The 17,790-nt window shown below is 47.0% G+C and overlaps 2 protein-coding genes across 2 annotated transcripts; both read right to left on the reverse strand.

Moving 5' to 3' along the window:
- Window positions 1-12,390: 12,390 nt before the first annotated feature.
- On the reverse strand, window positions 12,391-12,979 carry LOC115332944 (the record flags this gene model as incomplete). The annotated part of the gene is made up of 1 exon (XM_029995432.3): window positions 12,391-12,979. A coding segment is annotated over one exon (579 nt), but the record flags the coding sequence as incomplete, so codon positions are not given.
- Window positions 12,980-13,331: 352 nt separating this feature from the next.
- Window positions 13,332-15,248, reverse strand: LOC120849499. Its single transcript, XM_040221737.2, has one exon. The coding sequence runs from the start codon at window positions 15,246-15,248 to the stop codon at window positions 13,332-13,334; it is 1,917 nt and encodes a 638-aa protein (XP_040077671.2).
- Between the last annotated feature and the right edge of the window lie 2,542 nt (window positions 15,249-17,790).

Here is a 17,790-nt window from a genome sequence, read left to right on the forward strand (position 1 = left end):
CAATGCGAGCTCTCAGAGCCAACCACGTGTCCTCCGGGGCTCTATCGCCACATGGCCAATCCTCCCGTGGTCATCGTGTATGAGAAGAAAACTCGGCTACCTAGAGACAAATAAATTAACTAGTCTAAAAAAAAAACAAAAAACAATTCTAGTAATGTATTTATCTGATAATTATTAAATTCATCGGCCTAAATATTCAGAGGGAAGGACGAGAAAACGTTTAAAACATTACTCTCGAATAATTAAATAATTACTTTTAAATAATATTAAGCGCACAAGTTTTGGGCAACTAGTGTCCCCGAATAAGCTACGCTTCAGAGTAACGACACTTGGCCACTATGTGTCTTAAAATCACGGTTGCCAGTTATCTGAAGCTCTATCTGATATCGCAGGAAACGTTTTTCCGCCCTCCACAAATGTTTAAACAGTTCGCGACAAAGCAAAGCAATATTACATGGGCTTCCTCACATCGAATCGAATGCTGAGGAAGTCGCACTTTTGAATCATGACGATCGAGTTTAAGTATCGGCACTCCGTTCCCCGACATATTAGTTGTGGGCGCCTCCATTTTGGTGCTTGTGCAAAGCAGACGCAACTCGATCGTCATGAGTCAGAAGTGCGAGGGGTGCCCAAGCTGCGGCTCGCGGGCCGCATGCAGCTCTTCGCGTGTTAAAGTGCGGCTCGCGGCTCCCTCCCCTAACCCGCCCCGCCTTCTCTCCCTTCTCTCTCCCTATCACACGACCACTTGGATAAAAAGAGAAATGGAACGCGTTTTAAATCGAAAGACAGGTTGCGGTTTGGTTGTCTTACCTTACGTACAGCTGGACTGCTTCTGACTCGAATAAATGTAAAGCAGTTAGAGTTTCGTTTACTGTTGTGAACAAAACTTTGTCCCCCCGCGCGGCTCTTGGAAGTTTCGTGGTTTTGTTTGCGGCTCTTAGGCCGGGTCAGCCTGGATGCTCTAGGGCAACGGAAGGGTAACAATCCCGATATAGTCCCTCATACCGACTTGCCGGCGTATATTCCGAGGTCACTCGGATGAGTGGCGATAGAAGAAGGCTCGGCACTGACGGATTGATCAGATGATTCTGCTGAAGACGATAGCGTCTGCTGAATCCCCGGTTCGCGAATGCTTAGAGTTGCAGATTCCGATGTTGATGCGAAGTCCGTTGCATCCAAGTCTCGACTCTTTTTGAGAAGCTGGTGAGCATCGTATTTGACTGTCGCTTCGGGCAGCTTTCGGTGGTGTAACTCGTACTGGACTCTAGGATTTTCGTAGCAGCAGTCATGCTCGGAAAAAAAGTTGCAGCGAGTGAACGGCATTGGTGCACAACAGCTAAAAAAAAAAAAAAAAAAAAAAATACGTGCAGCAAAGGAGCCGACCATGACAACCTTTTCGGCGCTCCCACAACCGCGCCACGACCTTGAAGGCAGGGGGGCTATGTTGCGCTTTTTGCACTCCCAGGAGACTAGGGAGAGGGAAGTGACGTCAACGACACAGCAAACGCAGATTGGGTGTTGATTTCGTTTTCTTCTGTCAACATCCAATCTGCGTTTGCTGTGTCGTTGACGTCACTTCCCTCTTCCAAGTCTCCTGGGAGTGCAAAAAGCGCAACATAGCACCCCAGGCTTCAACAATCAGGAGTGTTCCGTTTTTTCAAACCACAGTTTTAGGTTTCAATCGTCATGAATAATTGACACCAGCTCGCCTGCACATTAATTAACCGTTTTCCCATTGTTCCTCCGCTGTGTTGTCCAGACAAAGCTCCATACGAGGGACGCCGTCAATGGAAAAACAGTCGGCGAGGGCCTTTTTTTGACTTCCCCAAACGGGCCGTGTCGTCGCGTGCCCCATGGCGCCCTGCGTTAGAACAAAACGATCTCCCGTTTCGGAAACCTGCCTGGGATAGAAGGGAGAACTGACCCTTGCTGATTCGTGAATCCTCCGTTTCACCCCGCGATGGATCGCAGCGGATGCCACGAGCCGTTCTATGTCACCTAACCTTCCGGAGAGGCGCACCAGGGACGCGCGAAGAACGAAATCACGTGATACATTCGCTGCCCTGGGTTGGCTGGAATGACATGTGGAGCCCCGCTGCGGTCCAACGCAAGCTAAAACAAAACATACATCGAGCTATGCTAAAAAAAAAAAAAAAAAAAAAAAAAAAAAAAAAAAAAAACGAGTGTAAACAAACGAAGGGAAGGCCTTGAAAGACCGACGGGGTGGCAGGCATCCCGCGCTACCGCTACCATTATAGCTTTTTTTTTAAATCTTTTCTCGTCTTGCTTTTGTGCCCTTTCTTGCGTCGGCGCCCTCTTTTTTAACGCATGGCCGTGTTTTTGAAGAGTCCGTGAGATGTTCCCAATGTCGGGTTTCCAAGCCCAAAACTACCTTTCTTTTCTCTCCCTCTTCTCTTTTTTTTTTTTTTTTTTTTTTTTGTCGGCGTCGTAGTTAGATTTGCTTTTGTTTTCTCTTTTCTTTAAAGCGTAACGATGAAGGTGTTAGTATTTTGATCTAAAAATTTTACAAAATGCGCCATGCTACTGCCCAACCCCGGAGAAAATATGCTACAAGTCCGAGCAACAGCGAGAACATGAGTGCTACTCTGCCCAAGCCGTGCCAACACCTCCTAGACAGCTTTCAGAGCCCGCGCGTCACGTGACATGACGTCACGTCCCGGAGACCTGCGCGGGCGCTGGTTGAATGCGAGTGCCGCGTCAGCGTTCGCCGTGGGACTGGTTTCCTATCATAGTCCCACGCGAAGGCTGACGCGGCCCTCGCATCCAATCAGCGCCCGTGCAGGCCTCCGGGACGTGACGTCATGTCACGGGACGCGCGGGCTTTGAAAGCTGTCTAGGAGGGGTCCATATCACAAGAGCGAATGACATTTTAGCGAACGGCGACATTTGAGCGAATGGTCGTTTTAGCGAATAACGGGGGCGCGCGTTAACCCATCCGTCGCGCTGCGCTTTACGCCGCTTCGCGGCGACAGTCTACGGCAACTCATTACAAAAATATGAACTCACTTGGCCCACCCGAAAACGCCGCTTCGCGGCGTCCGACTATTCGCTAAAGTGTCGTTCGATGAAACGTGGGCGTTCGCTAAAACGTCATTCGATCAAGTGAGTGCCTCCCGTCTAGGAGGTGTTGGTCGGGTTCGGCTTTTCGTGTTGCTCCTGCCCCCGTGCAGAACTCTTGCTACTTTATAGGCTTATTTATTATATTTATACTATATTTATTCTCTCTCTCTCTCTCTCTCTCTCTCTATATATATATATATATATATATATAGAGAGAGAGAGAGAGAAAATTAATATAATATATATTATATTAATTTTTTTGTAGATACAACTTTGCATTAATCCTCATCGTCGAACACAGCATTTCTGCCTGCCTGTCTTGTACAATGTGTGTGTGTGTGTGTGTGTGTGTGTGTGTGTGTCTGTGTGTGTGTGTGTGTGTCTGTGTGTGTGTGTGTCTGTGTGTGTGTGTGTGTCTGTGTGTGTGTGTGTGGTGTGGTGTGTGTGTGTGTGTGTGTGTGTGTGTGTGTGTGTGTGTGTGTGTGTGTGTGTGTGTGTGTGTGTGTGTGTGTGTGTGTGTGTGTGTGTGTGTGTGTGTGTGTGTGTGTGTGTGTGTGTGTGTGTGTGATTGCGTGTTATGTTTAAGGAGGGGAAAGTGAAGAAGGAATATGTGCAAGCTGTAGATGAGTCCCGACGAGGAATAAGAATGGAGATGAGAGGTGACTTTTATCGGAAGGTATTCGAAACATAGAACTTTACGGGAGTTCTTATTGGGTAAGAACTTCTACCTAAACAATGTTTTAAATAAAAAAAAAAATACTTGGTACTTTTACAGCACCTGCTTATTTGTCCCCGCAACACTTATTAAAGTAACTCTTGAAAAACCTCACTCACTTGTTCCAGATTAGCGGGTCTCAAATGTTTATTCATCAGATAAACATATATTGAATAAAAATGAAGCACATGAAATATGCAAAGAAAATCTGGAATTTTTTTTAAGGAGACAAGACCTCGTGCTTTATTCTTTTTTGTAAGCTCAGTTTTGCCGATGACAGGTTTAAAGTTTGATTTGTTTCTATGATTACTTTGGGCCCTGACCTGATCTGATCACAAGAATTAAATAGACACCACCCCACCAACGTGCTGGCTTCTTAATAGAACAAGAGAGCAAGTACGCTGTTTTTCAAGTTGCTCAATTCACTCAGGAATTACCCAACTTCACATGCCTCTAAAAAAAAAAAAAAAAAAAAAAAACAAGTTAATTTGACAGCTTTAGGTTTCCTGACGACTTTTATTACAACACTCGAAACAAATAATTGTCGTTTAATGGTGGTATTTTGTTGAAGGCGAGAATCTAAACTCGTAGCTTTATCTCGGACAGTTTCTCCTGCTGATCGGGACTGCGCGCAACCGAGATGCATCCTCATGCGAATAGCTCGCGCTTGCAGCCTAGTAGCAGTATGTGAACACGTTGAAAGAGCAGACCACTTTTCGAGCGGAAATCAATCGACGAGATGAGATCACAATGGCGCAGGCCATTTCTAGCGCTGGAAATATGGGAACCGGTACTAGTAGTCGGTTTCCTGCGGGCCGCGTCTCAGCAAGTCACGGGCCGCATGCGGCTTGCGGGCCGCGTGTTTGAGACCCCTGATCTAGAAGGAGCGAGGGTGGGACAGCTGCATGACATCTGGAAAGCCTGTCGTAAGGAAAACACCCGCCGCCATACAGACACCGGGAAGAGGTGGACGCTCTCGGCTATGTTTTCAACCGCCGTAGTGAAGAGAACGAACGCTCAGCATCCGCCGTTGTTACGCGCACAGTCGCTAGGATCTTGACTTCAGGAGACAATAGCGAGTTTCAGTAGACCGTGTTTCCCCCTCCGCTAAGCCTTTCCGCTACCCGGAACTCTAAAGCGAAGGCCATCGGCGCTCAGGCGCAGTGGCGGTTTCTTCGTATAGCGGAGCTCTATTATGGCCTCCGGACAGAGGGCGACCGCCTGTAGCGCAGACGTGACGGGCGTTTCACGTTTCTCCCCCTTTCATTGGACGCCTAAAATTTCCCCCTATTTTTGGCAAAGTTTCCCTCACTTCGTGAAATTTGCCTCCATCCAGACGCCCGTCTCGATGATCACTCACGGGTGCGATGGAGTCCGTCTTGCTTCCTGCTTTGATACCCGAGCACCAAGGAGAATGCAGGGAGTGGTGTTTCACGCGCCGCACGTGCTGGCCTCGGCAGTAGGAACTTTTTCAAGCAAATGCCTAACACTAACTGAATCTTCCACGCGCGTTCGTCAACGCTTTATTTTGGTTAGTTACTTAAAATCTTTTAAACGGGGAAGGCGTGCGCGTGTAGCGCGTGGAACACCAATCCCTGCATTCTCCTTGATACTTGGGTAATAAAGCAATAGGTCTATTCGTTATTAGATTAATATTTTCGTTGCACGCATAAGGAACTCCGAAGAGCCTTCATATTCTCACTACGCATAGGCGCAAAGGTATGTAAAATTCGTTTCCACATTCGGCGTGTAGTATCTGTGTGGTGCGCCATGTCATTTCTCCAAGTGACGGAAAGACGAGTTCGGACTGACGACTTCTCATCGCCCCGAGGATATGCCGCTGATGTCTTTGGACCACACTCAAGATAAAGCAGCCTAGCAAAAATAAGACTTTCTTTCCTTCGGCATCTTGTTCTATAGCACGAATTTGTTATAAACCTTTAATGGATAATCGATTTGGTTTTGTGATTGTTCAGAATTACCCTCGCCCTATGTATGGGTCCCTAGTGTTTGTGCGTGGACAATTGCTCTAATTTTTCAGCATCGAGATTTTTTTTTTTTTTTATGCTTAATTTTTTGTGACAGTAAGCTTGCGGGTAACAGCCAGGCGGCGCCAATAGAGTGATATCCCAAGGTCCTGCCTCGGTGTAACTTGGCAAAGGGTGAACGATAAGCCCCCCACTGCGTGCCGACGGCTTCGATATCTTACGAGCGCAACGCACACATATTGGAGCATGACGCAGCGAAAAGCCTGATACTTCTTCGCAGTAAAAGAGCACTCCGGTGATACGTAGTCACGTTCCGATTGGCACGCCAGGCCGCAGCTTCCGCCGTACTTGCATGTTATGCGATCACGGCTTCCTGGCCTAACCAGTATTTCCTGCTTCAGACACTAGGCTTCGCCATCAGAGTAATAGCTCGCGTTTGAACAATGCAGCTGCCACTCCCAGGCATACCCAATGTTTCTTGCTTCAGTCGCTAGATAGCGCCAAACCAAACAGCATTGCAGGTTGCCTATAGACCAGTGCCCGAAATCCTAGCCCCCAGCGATAAAAATGTGAAATAATAATCTGAAGCGCAGGCTCTTGTTAAGAGAGGGGCTGCGCATAAAACAAGGTTTTTGCTCTTTACAGCACTCTTGGCAATAGTGTTGTTCTTGGAGCTTCGTGACTATGCCTATCCGCCGTTCTTGCACAACGATATGTGCGAAAGCGAAAATTTCTAAAAAAGAAAAAAAAAAAAGGAAAACGGAGCCCCCTTTTACAGTGCCATTGCGTCAGCATAAACAAACATGGCGGCGCCCATGGAACACAGCAGACACATGGTCTCTAAAGCAATCTTTGTTTTGTCTGGCCTTGACGCTTTGGTAAGGCAGTGCTACCTCAAAAATTATTCGAAGTTTAGAAAATAATGTCTCTGCTGAAGATGATGAAATCAAGGCTTTACCGATTAAGCACACGACGAGCATAATTAGTTTTGTTTTATCACATATAGTTAATAATATGCTCCCGTCTGGAGACTTTCCTGATGATTTAAAAATAGCCAAAGATACTCCCGTGTACAAGGGAGGCGGAGAAAATATAATTAATAATTACAGACCAATCTCTGTGCTCCCAGCATTTTCAAAACATTTTCGTGCGAGTCATAAATGATAGGCTAACGGTCCTTTCTTCAGAAACATCAAATAGGAACACCGGCTCGATATGGACTTCAGAAGAAAAAAAAATCTGCGGAACTAGCGCTAGTTGACATAAAAGATAAAATTGTTGAAAATATTGAAAACAAATTGTTCACGCTTGGTTTATTTTTAGACTTAAGAAAATCATTTGATACTGTACAACACAATATTTTATTGAAAAAGCTAGAAAACCGTGGGGTACGAGGAGTGGCGTTAAGGTAGAGTAACACTGTATCTCAGTGACCGTTACCACTATATGTATGTATAAATAATCAGTCATCTCGAAAAATGAAGATACAGTATGGTGTTCCTCATGGTTCTATTTCAGGCCCTCTGCTATTTCTTTCGTACATCAACGATACAACTAAAATTCCAGTCTCCCCTGAGCTAATAATATACGCCGATGATACCTATGTCATTTTTACGGGAGTGGCAAAAAAAAAAATGCTTAGAGGCTGTCAGCTAATACTTACCTATTAAAACTATGAAGATGGTCACAAATCAATCGTTTAAGTTTAAATACTAGCTTAAACCAAGCATGTTATTTTTGAAGCCGGTCAATAGGCGAGGCTGTAGCTGTATCAACATATTATTTGAAGGATACCTTGCTGGAACAAGTCGTGGAACAAAAATTTCTGGGCGTATGGGTCACAGAGGACCTCTCATGGAATACTCATATTAACAAACTGAAAGCAGAATTATCGCGCGTTACTGGTAGCATATATAAAATACAAAATCTACTACCCATCTGGCTAAAACAAACATTATACTATTCCCTATTTTACTCTAAAACCAGCTATGGAATCTTAACTTGGGGAGCAACTACAGCTTCGAACTATATAAGCTAGTCATCTTGCAGAAAAACAAAATATTACGTATGTGCGAAAATTTTTAAAGGTGATAAAAGAAATTTATGTACACAACCACTCTTCATAAAATATAATACACTCAAAGCAGACCAGATATACCACTTCAAACTCTTGCAATGGATTTATGTGAACAAATTGTATATTACGCCAACTGACAGCTTGAGTGTGTACGCCCTTCGAGACCAAAAGCGAAAGAACACAAGCGTCGCTGCGGTCGCCGCGCCCTGATTGGGTGAGGTGTACCGTGACGTCAGGGCGATGACTCCGCTCCGCGATCTCGCATCGGCTCGCTTCCCAACACCGGTTTCCTGATTTGGCGTTGCGTGCCGCAAGCTCTTCGAGGAGCTGGACTTCGTTTACCCGGTGTACGAGACGTTGAGCTACGCCGATATTAAAGTGCTTCCGTACATTTTATAAGCCTGCTTGTCCCTTTTACCTTTAAAATTGGGTTGAAAATCCCGAAAGCTATCGGCGGAGGCAATTCCGCCTATGAACCTCCCCGTCCGTCCACACGACACAAGGCAATTTTGCGAGGGGTCGGTGAAGCGGTGGCGCAAGGGTTTCAGACGCTGGAATTCTGTTCCTTGCATGTTCATGATTTAGGACGATATTACATCCCGCTTTCAAGGCATTTGAAGTGGCATTTATATCATGGGCCTTTGGGTGGTCGGCAAATTAGCTCGCGACCCCGACTTCGCGCTGCCACCCTGCATGCGCTGGTTCGCAGATGTTTCAAAGGCCTTGTGTCTGATTATCTTTGAAGTGCTCGTGGAACAGGGTTGGTTTACATAAATGTAGCTTCTTCGTGAATTAACGTATGCAAACATATTTCTTAGACTTAAAAGATGCACAATTACTGGAAATTAGTTTGTATGGTAGCAGCAAAAACGGCCGAATTGCCCCCAGTTGCCTGTATGATATGTATTGAACTGCCCAAAATATGCACAGCAATAGTGCCGTAATTTGGAATGTTTATACTTTTTCCTGGCATTTTTATTCCAGCCTTGGGTATTCGGAAAATTTCCAATGAAAAGAGACACTGCTGTAGGTCCCCAAAAGCTTCCTCAGCCTCCAAACTCCCTACAGCTGGACTCTCTGACAACAGAGGAAAACAGGAGTAAAAGCAAGCATTCGAACGTCTGTCCAGTGTTAGATGCAGCACTGGTAGCAGAAAATGTGGAACCTGTGAAGGGCGACAGTCTGCGTGAGAAAAGCTTCAGGTATTTTAGCTTCAGAACAATTTGATTTAAGTAAAATCTCAATTTTAGGGCTAAAGGGACTAATAACGAGCTAGACACCTTCGCTTACGTTTGTTATATATTACTTGAGGGTTGATATAAACAAGTCCACAGATACCACCCGTGTAGTCCATTGAAATACTATCCGAATCCAGCAAAGGTCAAATGCGAGCAATGCATATAATAAATGTTCCTTGTTTTTTTACTTTGCCCCTGCACTTGGGCTGTCTTACTTGTGATTCTCTCCCCATGGTCCATACTGTATGTAGCATGTTGCTCGAGCAGCATGCAGCTTTTCTGCTTCGGCGATCTTGTTTAAAAACAGATACAAAAAAAAATAGTATACATAACCTGCCAATTCATTCAGACCATCAGCAGCATTTATTGTGCGAGATGTAAATCTATAGTGATGCTCTTAGAATCGTGGCCATATTTCTTTATTTTCATATACCAGCTGCGATTTATGCGTTGCCTGCCCTGTCAACCATGCTTAAAATGTTGGTTGAAGTTCCGCTTGTAGCTACAGGCCATACGTCAACAAAGGCACATGTAAAAATTTACACTTCCTACGAAAAACACGCCAAAGAAAAATTAAATAGAAACGAGCGCGCCGACAGCTAGCGTCGTCACAGCCTCCACAGGGCGAGCGGGGCCAGTCGGGGAAAAATTCTCTCCTTGCCGTGACGTCACCCCGGTTCGCCGTAAGGGGGCTCCTCTCGGGGCTAATAAGGATGAACTATGGCCGGCTAACAATAACCTTTCAGGTAACGAAAACTTTAAATAGAAAAGATATACATATAAACTTTAACAAACCTTTTTATAAATTCAAAAATGAATGCAGAAGATTCCTGGTGGGAAGTGGTATTGCTTTTTCATCAACTTGAGGCCTCTTATACTTTTGATACGCACTTCGAAGCCTAATGTTGTTTTTGACATTAGTAAATGTTAAAAAGCTTTTGCTGCTTTTTTAGATAATTTTCTGATATTAGATTTTTTTTTTTTTTTTTTAGCTTCATGACAGTTTATTTGAAGTGTCACACTATTGTGACTATTTGAATGGTACTATCTGAAATTTTTATTGCATAACTGAAAATATAAAAGTGAATTTTGTTTTTATGACATATTGGGGGGGGGGGGGCTGTTGTTATTAGTATTATTTTCATTTTATGCGTTTAATATTATTTGCTGCCGTTAGCGAAGATTATTCATGGCCATAGGTTGTTGAAGTTTCTTGATACTTTCTGATTGTTTTTGTCTAGTTTTATTTTATGCTGTACCGCATGCATTTTTTTTCCATATATTATGCTGAACTGTAGGGGGCAGAGGCTCTGTCAGGCATTACGCCTTTATCTCTGCTCCCTATGTGGAAATATATCCGCAAATTAAAAAAGAAGAAAAAAAAAAAGCGGGGGGAGTTGTGTGCTGTGAGGAAGCTTTTGAAGTTGGTAGGCCGCAAGTACGAGAACAGTAGAACAATGAGCCACCACGCCCGTATTCATGTAAATGAAGCCTGCTCCGTTTTCAACAATGGCAATGCAGCTTTCCCCGTTTTATCTTAACAGCACCTCCCTAACCTTTGCACGAGCGTCCGTACCGCCAAGCTCACCCTGCTTCGTCATTCAATTCCTTTTGCATCAAGAAGCGGCATTTTTCGTGTTGTTCTGTTTTCTTCCGGACGTTTTATAACGATTTTTAGGTTGCATTGATGCATATTTTGTTGACAGCTGTATTTTTGCAGCAAAAAAAAAAAAAAAGAAATCTAGTCCTGTTTGGGAAATTATTTTTTCACGCCTTTCTGCTTACACAGTAATAAAAAAACGCATCTGGAAAGACGCTTTTCGGGCACTATACCGGCTACTGGCCTCCGCTTCTTGATGCAACAAGTTGCTCTAAGTACACTGTAAACGACTTAATTTTCGCGAGGACCTTTTCTTCACGGATTTGAGAAATATCGGCAAAACAGATCACGGAACTAAATTATCCTGTCGTAAGCGTAGCCCTCCAAATCGCGAGATATTCTGCCCATCATTTAGAAAACACCAGTTAGGTCCAAGCTAGAGTATGCAGCTTCCATTTGGAATCCCTCTACCCTTTACCTCGTTGATTCACTTGAAGGTATTCAGAATAGAGCTGCATGCTTCATAATGGCCAATTATAACCGAACCGCGAGCGCAACATCATTGAAAGATAGTTTTCTTACTCCCAAGCCTCACACATCGTCGCAAAGTCTCTCGTATTTGTCTTTTAATAATATCTATCACCACATTTCTTAGCTTAAATCAATGAATCATCCAGCCCCCCCCCCCCCCCTTACTTTGTTTCAGCACGCCTTGATCATCGTGACAAAGTAGGTGTCCCATTTTGCCAGTCTAACGTTTATTATGACTCTTTTATTCCCAAAACTTCCGAAGACTGGAACCGCTTAGCCGCATCGCTCACGTCAATTAATGACCACGCACTTTTTTTGCACATCTATTGCCAGTTTCGTGTTCTTTGTTCTTTAAGTATTTTATATTTTGTCTCGTTTGTATTCTTATTACTATTGTTCCCACTCCCCTCTGTAATGCCTTGTGCCCTGAGGGTAAAATAAATAAATATTCCCGAAACCCACACTTCGTAAAATGTGCGAAATATCGAGGCCGCGAAAATAAAGTTAACAGTATTTGCTTTCAACTTTGCCGAAAGGCCTTAAACGAGAGAACGTCGTGTCGAAGACTGCCGCTACCGCCGAAGCAAACGTTCGCTACTGCTGCTGCCGAAGACGCGATAAGGGACGCGATGGCGGGCAACGTCGGCAGCGATGGCGTGACAAGCGACTCAATCGTTGATGTAGACCGCATCGCCAACGATGACGCGACAAACGACTCCATCGCCGATGTGGACAGCGTCGCGAACAGAAATGCGACAACCTACTCAATCGCCGATGTAAGAACGAAGCAGCGAAAACAAAGTCGCCGTTTCGTGCGAAGGTGCCAACACGTAACTTTCAGTCACAAACTTGAACTGCGCCTTCGGTTTTGGTCGCTCGTCTTGCGGGTGACGTGGTTGTCATTTACTTTATCCGTAGTGTACCAATTTGGAATGTCAATCTATACAGTCAAACTCACAGGCGCACAGTTAATAATAATAATAATAATAATCTTTATTTGCAAGAGCGATGTAACCCCGGGTGGCTTGCGAGGCGATGACAGAAAGGCGAGAGCCCGTACACTAGAGTGCCTGTCAGCCAACCACCCGGGGCATGAAATAACAAAACAAACAACAATAACAGAGAACAAATAAAAACAAAATGAAACCGAACACTGATCATGGCGTAGAATCAGTTTAGGTGCTTTGACCGCGAAAATGCACGGCGCAAGGCAGCGGACTCGTCACGGTTGTTGGGGAGTGGAGATCGAATCGACAGGGGGGCCGCAAGAAAGTCTCTGAGGGCGGCGGGGAGTACGGAGTGCGAGTGGCGCACTGTTCGGGCGTGCAGGAGTTCTGGCTGCCCGGATCGCTTCCCGATCCTGATGCATGAGTGGAGGTGGGTATCACTCATGGACCCGTCGAGCAACCTACAAAGGAGCCCAACCCGAGCCACTGTCCGGCGGTGGTAGAGGCTTTGCCACCCAAGGGCCCTAAGGCGAGCTTCATATGGCGGCACAGGAACTTGCCGGCCCAACATCCGAGAATGAAGTGTTCGAGTAGCCCGGCGCTGCACGCCCTCCAGCCTGTCGATGAGGTGAGCCTGGAAGGGTCCCCACACGGAGCAGCAGTATTCCAGACGAGGCAGGACTAAGGCAGTGTAGAGAGCGCGGAAAGTTTCATGTCTCCAGTTCCTTGAGACACGTGTGACAAAGCCAAGAGTCCGCCGGGCCCTGGACACAGTCTCTGCAATCTGAGGTGAGAAGTCCAGAGTTGAAATGAACACAACCCCAAGGATTGGGAGAGACTGAACACTAGGGATGGGAGAGCCTGACAAGTAGTATGCAGGAGGAACGGTGGAACGGCTGTTGGAGACTCGCATTGCAGCACTTTTGTGGAAGCTAATTGAGAGGCAGTTCGTTCTTGCCCAGCAGTCAATCTGGTCCAGGAGTCTCTGGACACCCGGCGTGGAGGAGGGTACGTCTGCTGGGGCCAGAATGGTGGTGTCGTCTGCATATTGCACCAGCAGACACTCTTGCGATGAAGGCATGTCGTTCACATACAAGAGGAATAATGCGGGCCCCAGTACTGAGCCTTGGGGTACCCCTGAGGTGACAGCGAACTCATCGGAGGCCTTCCCATGGAACAATACACGGTGGGAGCGACCGATAAGAAAGCGGCTCAGCCAGAGTAGCAGGGGGCCACGAATACATACCGGATTGAGCGATTTTCTGGAGGAGGATACAGTGGTCGAGGGAATCAAAGGCGTTGCACAGGTCTAGTTGAATGATATCACTTGGGGAAAGGTTATCCAGGTTATTGCCTATGTGGTGAACAATAGTAGCGAGAGCTGACTCACAGCTTCGATTGGGCCTAAAACCATGCTGGGAGGCAGAAAGAAGGCCGTTGTTGTCCCGAAAGCGAAGAAGGTGCTGGTTGATGGTGCGTTCGAAAGTGCGGCAGAGGATAGAAGTAATAGAGATGGGCCTGTAGCTGGAAGGGTCGTTGAGAGGTTTCCCTTTACCCTTGTGAACTGGTGTCACAAGGGCCTTCTTCCACGCGGAGGGCACGTAGGAGTGGTCGAGAAAGGATTGGAAAAGTGAGAGCAAGGAGAAAGATAGGTAAGGGAATAGGGACTTGAAAGTAGGGGCGAGCAGGTCAGGCCCAGCACAGTGGGAGGGCCGGATCAGTCGGGCAGCTTCATGCAGGTCGTCGAGAGACAAGCACAAATTTGGAAGGCAGGTTACAGGTTGGGAGGTGGAAGCTTCGATAGTCTGCACAAGAAGGTCGGGATCTGGAGTAGAGGAGTTGTGGCTGAAAGCAGAGGAGAACCGTGAAGCGAAGAGTTGGGCTATGTCCCTGGGGGACGTGATGGGGTGATGGTCTCTGGAGAAACAGGGACGCTGTCGGCTAGACTGAAGCCCATTGAAATACTGCCAGAACAGCTTAGGGTCCTTTTTTGCCTTCATAGAGATGGTGTGGGCGTAAGCACTGTGAGCACGAGAGATGGAAGACTTGATTGAGCGCTGCAAATCTTTAGCCCTCTGAAGTGAAATCTGGCATTGTGCACGAGCGGCACGTTTGAAGAGGGCTCGTTTCTGGCCAGCCATTTTCCTGATTTCGGGGGTGATCCAAGGGGACCTCTTCCTTCGTGTGGAACTACGCGAGCAGGGCACGCTTTCTTTCTGGATGGCGCCAACAAAGTCGCACCAGAGATCGTAGTTGTCAGCGCAATCGTCCCCAGTGGTAAGACACCAGGGTGCAAGATGTGCTAACTTAGCCATATGGGCATGGTCGGTCCGATAAAAGTTCCACATAGTCCGCGCGAACCGGCCTTTCAGAGGGAGACAAGTGGCATACTCAACCTCTATTGCTTGGTGGTCGCTCCCGGACAGGCCAGGATACACGTCACAGGAGAGCATCCGAGTGATGTCTGTGGTAAAACCCAGATCGAGAAATGATGAGGCACGGCCCTGCGCAAGCTGGGCTTGGTAGGTGGCAAAGCGGCACACTTGTTGGAGGCCCACAGCAGATGTGACGTCAAGGAGGATATCATCGGTGAGGTCGCTAGGATAAGGTTCTTGGCGGCTCCACCAGTCAATGTGGGAGTTGAAGTCGCCAAGGAGGAAGACATCCTTGTAGCACTCGAATCTCACGCGAGAGAGCGAAGCGTCCAAGAGTGAGTACGATTCTTCGCGGCGATTGGGTGGGCAGAACACACAAGCAAGCAGAACAGTCCCACGCGGGAGGAACACCTCCACGAAGAAGCTCTGCAATCTGAGGTGAGAAGTCCAGAGTTGAACTGAACACAACCCCAAGGATTGGGAGAGACTGAACTCTAGGAATGGGAGAGCCTGACAAGTAGTATGCAGGAGGAACGGTGCAACGGCTTTTGGAAACTCGCATTGCAGCACTTTCGTGGAAGCTAATTGAGAGGCAGTTCGTTCTTGCCCAGCAGTCAATCTGGTCCAGGAGACTCTGGACACCCGGCGTGGAGGAGGGTACGTCTGCTGGGGCCAGAATGGTGGTGTCGTCTGCATATTGCACCAGCAGACACTCTTGCGATGAAGGCATGTCGTTCACATACAAGAGGAATAATGTGGGCCCCAGTACTGAGCCTTGGGGTACCCCTGAGGTGACAGCGAACTCATCGGAGGCCCTCCCATGGAACAATACACGGTGGGAGCGACCGATAAGAAAGAGGCTCAGCCAGAGCAGCAGGGGGCCACGAATACCGGATTGAGCGATTTTCTGGAGGAGGATAGAGTGGTCGAGGGAATCAAAGGCGTTGCACAGGTCTAGTTGAATGATATCAGTTGGGGAACGGTTATCCAGGTTATTGCTTATGTGGTGAACAATAGTAGCGAGAGCTGACTCACAGCTTCGATTGGGCCTAAAACCATGCTGGGAGGCAGAAAGAAGGCCGTTGTTGTCCAGTCCAGTTGTTGTCAGTTAAGAAGGGAACACTGCGGCGAGTCTGTTTCCTTCTTGTGTGCCTGTGAGTGTATATCCGCTCTGTTTCATCCAAGCACCTAGGTGTCTAAAGATTTGTGTTTGTCCATTGTTCCTCTTGTTCCCCTTCTCCAGGGATTATTTTTGGCACACTAAATAATGGCAGCACATTGCCTGATCATAGTGGCCAGCCGAACTTTCAAGCCGGATGGATGGATGGATGCTAACGGCTGCACCCTTTATATCAGGCGGTAGCTTGCGCCACCTAGCCTAGAAACTAAAAACCAAAAGTATGATTTCTGCCTTCGCCCTTCTTGGCCAACTTGCTTCCCTTCTGCCCGGCAGTGTGGGATATCACCAGGATGACCTTTGAGGGATCGGGAAAAAAAACAAAAAACTAGCAACATCACCCACAGCCGTTTCCACCCGGCGAGGGAGTCGCCAATTTTCCTCTGGTCAAACCATAGCGTTACGTATTACAATAAACGCTAGAGGCTCAGCTGGCGCTAATATCTACGGGACTTCCGGTTGCAGATTGAAGCAGACAGAAAGCAGTACTTTTGCAGTCTTCCTGTGCATTCCTATGGGTAAGCGTACGTGACATTTTTCTCTTCGCCAGGGAATAATAGAAATCAGCGTAGTTTCTTTACTCGTAACGGGTGCGATGTAGCTTTATTCGCATTATAAAAGTGTAATTTATTTAGTTAATAGCTTTTTTTTTACTACCTGAGCGATGTTTAATTTAGAACAAATTAAGGCCCAGGTCTATGTTGTACAGCATCATATGTCAATACAAGCTATCAATTCAAGCAAAAAACATGAAAACAGTTTACAATTCTCTGCAACGACGAATTGGAACGCAGCTCTTGAGGAGGAGTAGGGAGGGTACGGGGGAAGGGTATGCGCCTCCTCCTTCCCCGCTAAATTTAGCGGAAATATTGACAATGTTAGACCCGCTGACGTCATACGTCACGTGACGTCCCGTGTTTCCCATAATGACGACACATGTGGCGTCACGAGGGTAACGTTTTGACGTTACCCTCGTGACCCTCACGAAGATAACCCTTTTAAGGGTTACCCTCACGGGGGTAATCCTCACGGGGGCTACCTTGTAAAGGTTACCCTTGTATGGGTAATTTTCGTGAGTGCGTACTATTTTTCGTCAAAATAAAACATTGTGCTAATTTTAATCCAAGTAGAGAGATGTACTATTTTTACCCTCAGGGGGTAACCCTCACGGGGCTACCCTCGTGAGGATTACCCTCGTAAGGGTAATTTTCGTGAGTGTTACCGTCGTGATAGTAATCTTCGAGAGGGTAACCCTCGTGAGGGTTACTTCTGTGAGGGTAACCCCCGTGAGGGTTACCCACGTGAGCGTAACGCCCGTGAGGGTTACCCCCGTAAAGGTTACCCTCATGGGGTGAGGGTATACCCTCACAGGGGTTACACGGGTTACCCTCGTAAGGGTAACCCTCAGGAGGGTTACCCCCGTGAAAGTTACTTTCACGAGAGTAACCCTCGTGAGGGTAACTCTCACGGGGGTAACCCTCACGGGGGTAACCCTCATGAGGGTAACCTTTACTGGTGTAACCCTCACGGGGGTTACCCTCGAGAGAGTAACCCTCACAAGGGTTGCCCAATTCTCTCCCGTAAGAGTAACGTGACTTACCCGTGAGGGTTACTCTCGTGAGGATAACCCTTTTGAGGGTTTCCCCCGTAAGGGCGCCCTCGTGCCGATAACCCTCGTGGGTGTTTCCTTCGTGAGGGTAATCCTCGTGACGTAACGTGTGACGTCACACGTCCCAAAATGCAACGCTCGGTTACGCCGACGTCGGCGCCGAAGGTGACGCTGCTCAACCCACAACCGGGGGCCCTAACCGCTCATTCACACTGGAAGCGGATCCGCGTTCGCAGAGCGGTTGCGAACGCGGTTGTATAAAGATCCAGTACAATTGCACGCGCACTCGATGACATCAAGTGCGCGCGCGTTCGCAACCGCTTTGCGAACGCGGATCCGCTTCCAGTGTGAATGAGCGGTAAGAGTTGCGCTCTAAAAGAACAATTAAAAAGTGCGTAGGTTTTATTCAATCTATAGTAATAGCATCCAGATGACGGAAACACAGTTTCTTA

Source organism: Ixodes scapularis, unplaced genomic scaffold (assembly GCF_016920785.2).
Source record: "Ixodes scapularis isolate PalLabHiFi unplaced genomic scaffold, ASM1692078v2 PGA_scaffold9__187_contigs__length_104089568, whole genome shotgun sequence".
NCBI classification, from domain to species: domain Eukaryota; kingdom Metazoa; phylum Arthropoda; class Arachnida; order Ixodida; family Ixodidae; genus Ixodes; species Ixodes scapularis.

Coding starts and splice junctions, on each gene's coding strand:
- LOC120849499 (XM_040221737.2), bottom strand. CDS start 15,248: ATGCAGACGACACCACCATTCTGGCCCCAGCAGACGTACCCTCCTCCA.